The 12,880-nt window shown below is 35.9% G+C and overlaps 3 protein-coding genes across 3 annotated transcripts; 2 read left to right on the forward strand and 1 right to left on the reverse strand.

Moving 5' to 3' along the window:
• Window positions 1-1,221: 1,221 nt before the first annotated feature.
• Window positions 1,222-6,512, reverse strand: LOC134279928 (uncharacterized). The gene is made up of 4 exons (XM_062762338.1): window positions 6,437-6,512; window positions 2,651-2,873; window positions 1,791-2,140; window positions 1,222-1,489 (listed from the first exon to the last, which is right to left on the reverse strand). Exons 1-4 carry the CDS (start codon window positions 6,486-6,488, stop codon window positions 1,272-1,274), a joined length of 843 nt encoding a protein of 280 aa, XP_062618322.1. The 5' UTR covers window positions 6,489-6,512; the 3' UTR covers window positions 1,222-1,271.
• A 2,082-nt stretch (window positions 6,513-8,594) lies between these two features.
• Window positions 8,595-9,341, forward strand: LOC134279929 (uncharacterized). The gene has a single exon (XM_062762339.1). It carries the CDS (start codon window positions 8,595-8,597, stop codon window positions 9,339-9,341), a length of 747 nt encoding a protein of 248 aa, XP_062618323.1.
• Window positions 9,342-9,459: 118 nt separating this feature from the next.
• LOC134279930 (uncharacterized) lies at window positions 9,460-10,482 on the forward strand. Its single transcript, XM_062762340.1, has one exon. It carries the CDS (start codon window positions 9,460-9,462, stop codon window positions 10,480-10,482), a length of 1,023 nt encoding a protein of 340 aa, XP_062618324.1.
• Window positions 10,483-12,880: the final 2,398 nt, after the last annotated feature.

Genomic DNA, 12,880 nt, shown 5'->3' on the forward strand with positions numbered 1-12,880 from the left:
ATAGATATTTAGCGTTCCGGCCGGAACGCCAAGTTACCCCGGGAAAGTATATTATGCGACACCGGTCACACCCGCCGTGTGCTCCTTGTCATGATCGGGAAATAACGTCGTCAATTCAGTGTACTCGTATAATGGACTAAAAATAAGTATGAAAAACGTCAGTCAGCGTTTGACTTAATGATAAATTGTATATGCTGACAAGGTCATTGTATCGACCACAGAACTGATGACTTTCAACGAGACAGCTGAAATTCTTGCTTCATCAACTTGATTATCAAAAATTTACCTCATTTTAAAAATTTATTAAAAATTTACCTCATTTTAAAAATGTCTTAAAAACTATTAATCAAATATCATTGCTCTGGCATTAGAAATTTGACAAGCAAAAATATTAATTTCAATATTTTTCTGAATCAGCTATTTTATATACTCAAAAATTAAGATTCATGACGTTTTCAGATATTATTAAAATGGAAAAAAGTTAAAGATAACAAACTTGCCTGACTAAAAAAAATAACCTATATATAAAATGGTAAAAATTACATAAAACGCGGACTCTGAAAACTCTAGAGGGGGATCTGGTGCATAGGAAAAATAAGCATCCCATACTGACCATGCATTGATCAGAGAAACAAATAATTTAGGTCATTTTATGTATAAAACTAAAGGCCTAACAAATGATACGAAAGAGGCGTGCAAAATGCGACCCAGTGATAAATTATATATGCTAACAAGATGACTAGATATATCTAAGTACTGACAAAGTACAGTAATACCTGCACTTAAATGTTTCTATAAAAATCTATTTTTTACGCAAAAAAAAGTTTTCTACTTTCAATCATCTCTAGTGAAAAAAATTCTTATTCTTGACTGCATGTCTACAGGACACTCCAACACTTATTCCCAAAGTTTGGACTACTGTGAAATCTGAGAGGAGTTTATTAGAGAATCAGGTTTTTTTTAACAAAGATCATTTTTGACCCCCATGTAGTACTAGTCCCTTCAATGAAAATAAAAATTCTGAAATCATTGCACATCTACAACCCACCACCAACTTCATCCGAAGGATGATTTGACTACAACAAAAAATGTAAGAAGAGTTCAAGAAACAGGAAAATCTGATTTGAGGGAAAAAAACTTCCCCGATTTGAAAATCGAAATTCAAAACCCTTATTTTACATCGCTAAGACACTCCCAATCATATTCCAAAATATTATTAGGCTAATGCAAAAAATATAAGAGGAACTTGCCTTAAAAATTCTTTTAAACAATCAGAGTTGCATAGTATGAAATACCGTGGTCAAGAACTCCAGTATTTTGATGTCTGTCTCAATATCTGGTGCGTCTCCAGGTTGATAATTTCTACACAGCAGCAGTTTGTCTTGAGTAATACCAATAGCCTCACATATTTCAGTCTTTTTATCCTCTAGTTCCTGTTCAGACATATCACATTTGTCCACTTTTGTCAAAACAGCAAACACAGGTATTTCTTTAAAAATAGTTTCTCTTTTTTTACACACACTTACATGTCATCATAAGTACATGTACTAATTCAAAACTTTAGATATGATGAAACTTAAAATGTATATACTTACAGATATAAAAAAAGCTTGTAATTAAATATAAAATTCAGTATAACAAATTTTTGTTTGAGATATTACAAGAACATGTATTTTTGAATCTCAATATGCAAGATACGACATGAATGCATCTCAAATGTAACATATTTAAGATTGATATTAATTGATATTTTATTGCATTCTGATTTTTATCAGAATCAGGAAATTTACTTCTCTTTTTTATGTTTGCCTCCCTATAGATTTCGTCGATGAGTGTCTGTGGAATGCTTGGGCTCTTTGCTGAAATCACAACCATTATGATGTCCACTGTAAGCTTTTTTTCTTCGCTCCGGTCCTTTATTGTTTTCCCCGCTTTAAGTTGTTTGCTGACATCCAGTAGGTCACAATTCTCCGGTAGTCTCCCGTTTATGATCAGATTCATCAACATACTGTTAACCGTGTCTGCTTTCTCATCAGATGACGACAGTTGAGCGTCCAGTCCAATAATGTCGATGAATGTTGGGAGGCAGAGCAATTTATCTCCTTCATCTTCAGGGTCCCAATATTCATCTCGGCTGATTCTATAGAATGTTCAAAAAATGGTGAAGATTAAAGATAACGGATAGTGATTGATCTAAAATACAAATCAAATCCGTGAACATGGCAAAATAATTGGATCCCCTGAATAACCCAGAGGTGGGATGAGGAGTAGTAAGCATCCCCTGTTGTACGGTCACACCCACCGTGAGTCGTATTTATTGACATAAGTACTCGGAACATTCTTTAGTCAAATTCACTATAAATACAATACTAACCTGCATGTCAGTAACCTGTCTATTTTTAAATATTGATCGAGCGTCTCCGTATTTTAGAAAAAGTACACATGTACATTTTTAATTATCATTGTCCAGCAATAAATAGTAAAGAAAAACGACAATACTAGTTATAAAACACAAGTTTTTTAAATTAACAATAAAACTCAATGAAAAATGAAGTAAATAGAAAAAAGAATGATAAGAAGTCAAATCCATTTATAGCCTCAGTTCACGAGGAATGTCCTTATTATGAAGAGAAAGGGGAGGGTTGAATACATACCTGTGAAATGGGGTGTGACGTGCTTGTCTCCACCGCCAATGTCGGCATAAAAGTCGTATTTCCCCGTCAGGGCTGTAATGGTCGAATTTATCAATGATGATTTTCCTACTCCGAGTGATCCAACTAAGAGAACATTCTTTGATTCCTTTAAAGCCCTCAAATTCTTTTTCAGGCGCTCCAAGATTTTCTCCTTTTCATTTAATCTTCTTGTTGTCTCCTCTTGTGAAATAGAAAAAAAAATATTTAATTGCAGTATGTATAAGCATTAACCGAGAGGATTTTTTTATTATATTATTCTTTCAATATCATAGAAAATTAAATTCGTTATACGACTTTCATTCTTTATGAAGGCAGAATAAGTTGCATTTTAATCGAGAAAAAAAAATGTTCTGTCGTTATTTTTCTGTTCTATATCTTAAACAATAGCTGTTGAGTTATGTTTTCAAGAAACATAAATAGGTGTATGAGGAAGCTTGTAGAATAATAAAAACAGTGAAATATGGGATGTTAGTCAAATATATCATTTTTAGATTTAAACCGGCGATAGAAAAGTTGCCATGTTTATTTAAGGAAAAGTTTTAAACTTCTGTATGAGATTGGTGTGTAAATCACACAGACTAACAATTTTCCAGTAGAAGACAAATGTAAAGGAGGGATAATAATTTTTTAGGTATCATAATGATTTTTATTTGTTTCATGAAAATTAATCAATATGACATTAAAAATAATCTTTTTAATGCGGGAATCAGCTGTTCAGTTACATTTCTAAATGATAAAAAAAATTTCGGACCTCTTCACTATTAATTTTGTTAACAAAATAGTATGCTTTAACAGGCTCTTCTGCTTGGATCGATGCTACAGATTCACATAAAGAAGGAGAGTGGAGATGGTCTTCTACTGGAAAATTGTTAACGTACACTGCTTGGGGCAAGAGGGAACCAAATGACGACGGTGGTAAGGAGGATTGTGGAGTTGTCCACAATTCTGGTGGAAAGCTTCTTTGGAATGATCTACCCTGCAGTGCAGAGGTTCAGGCCTTATGCGAAAAAGCAGCCTAACTGAGATTATGTATACGCTTTGTAAGAATAAAACGTACCATATTAATGGCTTTAATTCTTTAGAGTTCTTTTTAACAAAATGTTATTAAATCTATTACACAAGGGACACAAACTCTTAGAGATAAATAGGTTTACTTCAGTTAATCATTGATGATCTTTAACATACCCCATACGAAAATGTGTAGTTGACCGTCAACTAGTCGTCAACTGATAATGCGAAAACAGTTGACCACTCGGAGTTGAATGCTTTTCTGAAAAGCGATCAACTGATTTGCATAAAACGGCCAGTTGACCGTTAGTTGAATGCTAATACTTTGAAATTTCATGCAAAACAAGAGTTGACCACTAGTTGAACACTCCGACTTGTTAGAAAATTTCTCCCACGCTACATTTATGTTGGGTTCAAAATTACATTATCATAGATCGGGTTTGTTATACCATAATTACAACAACCAAGATTTGAATCAGTACATGTGTGTTTTCTGGGAATTTTGATTTGAAACATTATTGTCTTCGTGATGATTCAGCGTGTGAAATATATCTCATGCACTATTGTAAGTATATAAAATGTAAAGATTTGTTTTACTAAGCTTGTTATTTTTAAACAGATAATAGGAATACAAAACACTGTAGCCAATATAGGTCCCTATTTTTGTGTACTTTTTAAATATTGAAAGAATTCTGAAAACTTGTCATGCATCAAGTGTTTTGTTGTGTTTCTTGTTGTGTTGGTAAAAATTACCATTGCATTAGACTGATTCTATATATAACCTTTTCTGCACAAAAAATGAAGAAGGCATGTAACAACTAATGTCAGAGTGTGCCAGCTCTATTAATTCATAATGCAATTAGATTTACAAGTTCATATATGTCAATTTAGAAACTCCATGTTTTGACTTTTCATACTTTCAAAAACACTGCTTGTCTTAGATTTCAAATCTCCCTCCATTTTTTCAAAAATTTAATGAATGCAACCAACGTGCACTGACTAATGGAGTATTCAACTAGCGGTCAACTGTAAATGAAATATAGGAGTGTTCAACTAGCGGTCAACTGCGAAGGATATAGTGGAGTATTCAACTAACGGTCAACTGTAAAAGAAATAGAGGAGTGATCTCAACTAGCGGTTAACTGCAAAGGAAATAGAGGAGTAATCAACTAGCGGTCAACTGTAAAGGAATTAGAGAAGCATTCAACAGTGGTCCACTCTATGCAAATGAGTTGATCGCTCCCTCATTTGCATGGCAAAAATTCAACTAATGGTCAATTGACGGTCAGTTGACCGTCAACTAGTGGACAACTGAATACTCCGATTGAATTCTAATAGTACTTTTTCATATGGGACGTCATCTTTGCAGTCTTCAGATTCCCAGGTTTGATATAAAACAAATTGTTCATACAACCAAAAGTCTCTGATGAGACAGTAGCTTTACTGGTCTGTACGTACAACAAGTGAAAATTAACACTTGGATTTAAAAATGCAATTATGTATCTTAATTTAGTATACTTGTGTGCCATGCTATCTTGAAATTAAACCAAAACTGTAAGAGGAATAGCATTTGGAAAGTATTTCTAAGAAATGTCTATTTTTAGATTTTTAGTAACCATGGCAACAAGATTCGCCAAAAGCAAATACCAATAAAGACTAATGTGCGTTATAATGTAGTCTAATGTAATTCATTTTCTATGAAAAAATATAATGAAGCAAATTGCAAGTATCACCCCGTTTTCTTGTAGTATTTTTAACATAATAGGTAACATCATAAAAAGTCTTTGTGTAAAAATGTTGTAATTCATATATTTTGGAAGAAATTATTTATTTTTAATTTCATTAAAGAAAAAAAAGTATATCTTTATGATAAAATAAACGAGAATATGAATTTTTCATTAATTTTTTTACTCTTGTGTCATAAATATTTACCTTTCTGCATTAAGACAAAGGTAAATAAGCACTGCTGAACATCTAAATATATATTTTTTTTGGCAGAAAATAAGTATTTTGTTTTGATTAGTAACAACTCACACTGATTCAACCTTTTCTTCATGATTCCAATCATTTAGCCCCCCCCCCCCCCCAATATCCCCGTCAGCATTATTAGATCTTAGGAAAGGTTTTACAATTAAATCTACTGATCAATAAGCAGATATTAGTACGAGTACATTTTTTAAAAAAATTTCTTATTTTTGTCAAGAAATTGAAATTAATGATAAACATAAAACAAGAGGCCCATGGGCCACATCGCTCACCAGAGCACTAAGGGTAGGAAAAAAAGTAGAAAATGGCTTTTTATCGTAAAGTTTAAATGACCAATCATGGATTTGCTATTTTTTAGAAAATGATTTTTAAAGAATTTTCCTATATATATCTTTAAACTTTGGTCGGCCATTTTGGCCCCGCCCTACCCCCGGGGGTCATGATTTGAACAAATTTGAATCTACACTACTTGAGCATGCTTCAATATAAATATGATGAATTATGGCTTTGTCATTCTTGAGAAGAAGATTTTTAAAGAATTTTCAATTTATTTATTCGCTTTCCAAAGAATGTGTCAATCAGAAAATACCTAGACATCGATCTATATAGATGTAAATATTACTTCTGGACTCGCATTACTAAGTAGTACATAAACCATTGATTTCATTTAACGATCATTTTTATGTACAGAGCTATCTCTGTCGTATGTTTTTATTAATATTTTACTCATAATTTAACAATTTTCTTACCCATTTTTAAGACTTGGGCTCCTTGGAAACTTATGTTTTCATGTACATTCATCGAAAATGAAAGTACACCAGATGATCCCCATCTGTACCCAGAGTTATCGTTCCACTTATACGTGTTGTAGCGAAGCGAACGACAACTCTGGGTAGAGATTATATAGAAGCATAGTGGTGTCACTATTTTTTTAGGTTGGTAATATAACTTTAATTTTCTTTTCCACTCTCCGAGTACTCTGAAATTACATAAGATAAACAACGAGAAATACAAGGGCTCTAAAAAGAATAAATAACATAAAAAAGCTTTTTTTCTGAAATCAGCAATATTTCTCATAGATATACATTTGAATTGGTGACCTGAAGAATGTTTACCACGCACAATGGGAGAATTTCATAAGATTTTTTCATAAGGTTAAAATCTTTCTGCAATTTTTTAAATTGAATTATATAGAATGCAAAACAAAGTTTCATATCTAAGCACCAAGGAAAACCTACTATTTCTCTATATTTCAGGTATTTATTATTTATGTCATTTCAAATCAAAATCATTTAAAAAATATCAAACATACCAATCCACGCATCAAAGTTTTGTCTGTATTACATGTAAGTACCCTTAAAAATAGAACAATGTGTGCCAAAAGTGAATATAATTTTATTTTTTCTATTCTTTATTTCATTGAAAACAATATTTTGTAAAATCACTGGCAAATGGTCAATTTTGTCCAATTTCATTATTTATTTCAACACATAAACAAGAAAATGTGTAGTTTATATCTGTGAAACGGAACGCTGTTTCCTATATGTTTATTATAGCGAAAGTTATCGCCCTTGTTATCATTAATTACTAATTATATACATCGAAAATAAATACTTAATTAGTGTTGAATTTGAATTAAAGTGGTCAATAATAATCTTTGTATGTTGTCTTTAGTTGGTTATAAAGATATGTTGATTGGAAGCTTGATAAGTGTTTTATTTAGTTTGTAAATAAATATTCACTATGTAATATAGATGGTGTTAAGATATATAGGGTTTTTACTGACATTTTTTTAAAAAAAAAGGTTCTAGAGGTAAAACTCGACAAATCTTGTTGGTACATGTAAGTGTGCGGACCTCCCTGCTTATATTGTACTGTGATAAGTGATAAGTGTGTGGTCATCCCTGCTTATTGCTTGACAGAGTGTGTGGTCATCCCTGCTCTGTGATTGGCATCTTTAAGCAGCAAGTGTGCGGACATCCCTGCTTGTTGCTGCGCAAGATAAGGTGTGTGGACATCCCTGCCTTCATCTTGTGGTAGAGCATTGGTGTGCGGACATCCCTGCCAGTGTCTCTAGACAGAACCGTATTGGTGTCAAGTGTGTGGTCATCCCTGCTTGTCACTGCGCAAGGGCAAGTGTGCGGTCATCCCTGCTTGTCTCTTGTGGAAGTGGGCTGGTGTGTGGACTTCCCTGCCAGTGTCACTTGTTCGCTACCAGTAAAGACCTTATATAACGCAGTACCAAGTGATTAAGACTGCGCATTGTACATATTTGCAGCATCTCAAGGCTATCCGTTTTTATCACGGGTACGAGCCTGCGGGGGTTCACAGGCAGTGACCTCCCTTGCACGTTACATAAAATTTGGTGGCAGCGGTGGGATACCTTGAGATAACTGCGCCATGGAAGACATAGACAAAGAACTGACTATGATAGAAGAGAAGCTCGCGGAGCTGAGGGAGGAAAGTATCAGGAATAGAAGTTTCAAGTCGTCGACTCCAGTGACCCCGCGTATAAAAGACAAAGTAAGAGACTCGGGTGTTGGCGAATCTCGCATCTCCGGAGAATTGCGGCAGACAGAAGAAAAGTCATTAACGCTTGAACATGATGGTGCGCTAACCCAGCACGCACCTATCCTTGAAGAAAAGTCTCTAGGACAATCTCTCAGGGACATTTTTAAAGGAAACCGGAGCAAGACCCCGCGATTACATTCATTCAGAGTCTCCTACCAGATTCGATAGAAAGCGGCGCAAAACGACAAACATTGGAGTAGACTTCGTACTGAAGAACTTTACAGAGACGATCAAGACGATTCTCTTCTCCCTGGGATAACAAGGAGATCAAGAGTTGGATTTGCAAGTCCTCATAGCGGAGACGACGCGCTAGCAGAGTTTCCAGCGCAAAGACACATGATAAAGCCAGCAACGTATGATGGCAGTGGTCCATGGTTGGATTATCATGCGCATTTCGAGGCATGTACGGAAATCAGTGGATGGAAATATCCTCAGAAAGGATTGTATTTAGCAGTTTCTCTTCGGGGAAATGCGCAAGGAGTGTTAGGTAACATGCCAAAGGGGACAAAGCCCGATTATCAAACACTTGTTAAAGCCCTTGAAGACAGATTTGCACCCCCGAGTCAAACGGAGCTATACAGGGTGCAGATGCATGAACGGCGCCAAAGAGCTGGAGAAAATCTCCCTGAGTTAGGACAGGCTATTCGCAGACTTGCCAACTTAGCCTATCCCACTGCGTCAGCTGAGATTCGGGAAACACTGTCTAAAGACCAATTTGTGGACGCATTGGTCGACTCTGAAATGCGCATCCGCATAAAGCAGGCGCGTCCTAAACATCTTAATGACGCTATACAATTGGCTGTCGAATTAGAAGCTTACAACAGAGCTGAGAAAAAGAACTATGCGCGCCCAACTACCGTTGAATCCGTTGAAGGAAAAACTGTCTCAATGCTCGAGGAATTAAGCGCAAAGTTTGAATCTATGCAGAGAGAACTCAGAGAAATGAAAGCGGAGCGCAATGAAAGTTCACAGCAATCCCGACCATGGAAAGCAAATCAAACATTGGGGACACAGAAAAGATGTTACTTTTGCCGTAAGCCGGGACATTTACGCAAGGCTTGTAGAGCTTTTCAGGCGCAGTAGTAAACCTCCACCTACGTCCTCTACTAGAGAGTGATGGTGCAAAGGCAAAAACACCAAGCTTTCCAGCAGAAATGTCAAGACCGAAAAGAAAGCATCCATAGGAGCAAGTCCAGTCGGAATGGACGCTGGCCTGTATCTTGAAATGGACGTCTGTGGCGTGACGGCGAAGTTATTGGTTGACACAGGTGCAACAGTCAGCCTAATATCTACTGAACTGATGAGTAGAATTCCAGAAGAGAACCGACCTAGGCTTGATTCATTCAGTCGTGATATACTGGACGCTGGTGGCAACTGTCTCCAGATAAGCGGTAAGGGAACCTTTCCAACACAGATGAGAGGGTTTTCTTGCAAACTTGAGGGTGTGGTTGCAGAACTGAGCAATGATGGACTCATAGGCCTTGATTTTCTGGAAGAAAATGGATGCACAATTGATGTGGCCAAGAAGAAAATGTGCATTCAGGGAAGACGATACAACCTTATAAAAGAAGGAAGTTATGGGTGTTACCGCATCGTAGCGCTGAACACTGTCCCAATTCCAGCAAATCAAGAGGTTATAATAAATGGCAGAGTGTGTGCGCCAGAGGCCAAAAGCATTACGAAGATGCATGGTTTGGTGGAACCAAATGAAAAGTTCGTGTCGACAGGTACTCCAGTCGGGAGGACCTTAGTTAAAGCAGACAGAGTTGCGCTGAACATGGGACCAGAAAGTAAAACCATTAACAGTGGCACTCATATTGGGAAAATGTCATCCGTCTGCGGAGTACAGAGAGAGAGAAAGGCAAAGAGTAACTCTGTGTTACAAGAAAAATCTGAAGTCTTATTAAGGCGCAGTAGTACCGACCTGACAGAAGATCAGATACCTAAAGTGAGAGGCTTTTTGCGACAGTACCCCCATGCGTTTGCACTCAGTACCTCTGAGTTAGGTTCGACCAACGCAGTTGAGCATGGACTTGATGTTGGCAATGCTCATCCCATAAAGGAACCTTTGCGTCGTGTCCCTTTCCATGCTGCCGAGGAAATAGACAATCATGTAAATGATATGCTGGAAGAAGGGGTCATAGAGCGCTCCTCTATCCCCTGGGCAGCAGGTGTTGGCTCAGTCCAGAAGAAGGATGGCAGTACTCACTTCTGTATGGACTAACCGTCAAAGACACCTACCAATTGCCGCTGATTGATAATGCGCTGAATAGTCTCTCCGGAAATGCATGGTTTCCGACACTGCAATTGTGTTGGGCATACTGGCAGATATCTTTAGTGAAGAAGACCCAGGAAATACAGGGGAAGCGCTTGAGACAAAAGACGAATACCAAGGGAATGAAAGAATTGTTCATACTAAAGATAAAGTTGAAGTTGAAATTAAGCGCAAGCACCATCCTCCCCGCTGGCAGGAAGACTATGTTGTACAAGAAGCATCCAGGGCCAGCATGCGAACCTGATTGGTTCTATTTACCATTGGGTTAAGCAAAATATTGCATTTTGCTTTGCGTAATGGTAAATGTGAAGGGTTACTGTAATTACTGTTCTGTTAGGTAGAATATTCATACATATTTTATTTTGCAGAATGGGGAATACAGTGTAGATATTTGTTTTTGTAAATAGCGTTTGGTACATTTTTGTTAATGCCGCTATGTGTTTTTCTTATGCGAGGACGCATAAAGCTGGGGTGGGGGTGATGAAACGGAACGCTGATTCCTATATGTTTATTATAGCGAAAGTTATCGCCCTTGTTATTATTAATTACTAATTATATACATCGAAAATAAATACTTAATTAGTGTTGAATTTGAATTAAAGTGGTCAATAATAATCTTTGTATGTTTCTTTAGTTGGGTTACTAAAGATATGTTGATTGGAAGCTTGATAAGTGTTTTATTTAGTTTGTAAATAAATATTCACTATGTAATATAGATGGTGTTAAGATATATAGGGTTTTTACTGACATTTTTTTTTAAAAAAAAGGTTCTAGAGGTAAAACTCGACAAATCTTGTTGGTACATGTAAGTGTGCGGACTTCACTGCTTATATAGTACTGTGATAAGTGATAAGTGTGTGGTCATCCCTGCTTATTGCTTGACAGAGTGTGTGGTCATCCCTGCTCTGTGATTGGCATCTATAAGCAGCAAGTGTGCGGACATCCCTGCTTGTTGCTGCGCAAGATAAGGTGTGTGGACATCCCTGCCTTCATCTTGTGGTAGAGCATTGGTGTGCGGACATCCCTGCCAGTGTCTCTAGACTAGAACCGTATTAGTGTCAAGTGTGTGGTCATCCCTGCTTGTCACTGCGCAAGGGCAAGTGTGCGGTCATCCCTGCTTGTCTCTTGTGGAAGTGCGCTGGTGTGTGGACTTCCCTGCCAGTGTCACTTGTTCGCTACCAGTAAAGACCTTATATAACGCAGTACCAAGTAATTAAGACTGCGCATTGTACATATTTGCAGCATCTCAAGGCTATCCGTTTTTATCACGGGTACGAGCCTGCGGGGGTTCACAGGCAGTGACCTTCTTTGCACGTTACATCTGTTTTAAACAGATCATTAAATATTCAGTTTTTTTTGTTTTTGTTTTTTTTTTTGTAAAAGATAGTTCATTAATTAACATCAGTTTTTAAATTCAAGATCAATGTTGATTATATAAATCATTGTAAACTCTTGTATGTTACTTCATTTTTCATGTCACATTTAAATTGCAATACATGTATTTTAAAAACACCGTTGCTTGTCTTTATCAACTACAACAATTTCTTTGATTATCAAGAAATTTGTTGTAAATTGTCAAGAATTGTTGTCACACCAGTGATTTTATAAAATGTTGTTTTCAATGAAATAAGTAGAGAAAAAATAAGATTATATTTACTTTTGACATACACCCCGTCCCGTATGTTCAAATTAATGGAAATTAACCAAGGGTATTTATTAAAAGTTATCATTGTAGTTAATTTTTATTATGTAAATGGGAAAATATATATTTGAAAGAAAACGCGAATAAAACATCAATTTTTAAATAATCTAATTGAAAATGTATCAACAAAAATATCACATGAATTAATGTATTTTTATCTAAAAACCATAGGTTTCTAAGCATAGAAATGTGCATGTTTTACTTCTTATTTGGTATTTTACGAATTTTACGTCATTTATTTATATAAATTTAAATACACAGTTTAAAAAGTTGTGGTCATAAATCACTTCTAATTTCATTGGCATCGAGGGTATATTCAAGAAATAATTCCTATTCTATGGTCGATACAATGACCTTGTCAGGGCAAATACAATTTATCATTAAATCAAAAGCTTACTGACGTTCAAAAATTACGCGGACTTGTTGCACAAAAAAAAATATTTGACGACATAATCGGGCAAAATGTCACACATAATATAAAAGAATCTTTACTTATCTGGTCTTCAAATTTTCATACCAAAATTTTGTAAATTATTATCAATTTTAGGTGATTTATCAGGACTTATCATTAAGTCACGGAGCAGCAAAATCTTCGACGTCACGGACATTATAAAAAAAAACATACTTTCTTTTTTCAACATTTTC

Source organism: Saccostrea cucullata, unplaced genomic scaffold (assembly GCF_032062105.1).
Source record: "Saccostrea cucullata isolate Sc308-1 unplaced genomic scaffold, CSIRO_AGI_Scuc_v1 ctg5729, whole genome shotgun sequence".
Lineage (NCBI taxonomy): Eukaryota > Metazoa > Mollusca > Bivalvia > Ostreida > Ostreidae > Saccostrea > Saccostrea cuccullata.

Coding starts and splice junctions, on each gene's coding strand:
- LOC134279928 (XM_062762338.1), bottom strand. CDS start 6,488: ATGAATGTACATGAAAACATAAGTTTCCAAGGAGCCCAAGTCTTAAAA. Junction 2,141..2,650: donor ACACCCCATTTCACAGGTAT/GTATTCAACCCT, acceptor AACATTCTATAG/AATCAGCCGAGATGAATATT. Junction 1,490..1,790: donor GGCAAACATAAAAAAGAGAA/GTAAATTTCCTG, acceptor CTATTTTTAAAG/AAATACCTGTGTTTGCTGTT.
- LOC134279929 (XM_062762339.1), top strand. CDS start 8,595: ATGATAAAGCCAGCAACGTATGATGGCAGTGGTCCATGGTTGGATTAT.
- LOC134279930 (XM_062762340.1), top strand. CDS start 9,460: ATGGACGCTGGCCTGTATCTTGAAATGGACGTCTGTGGCGTGACGGCG.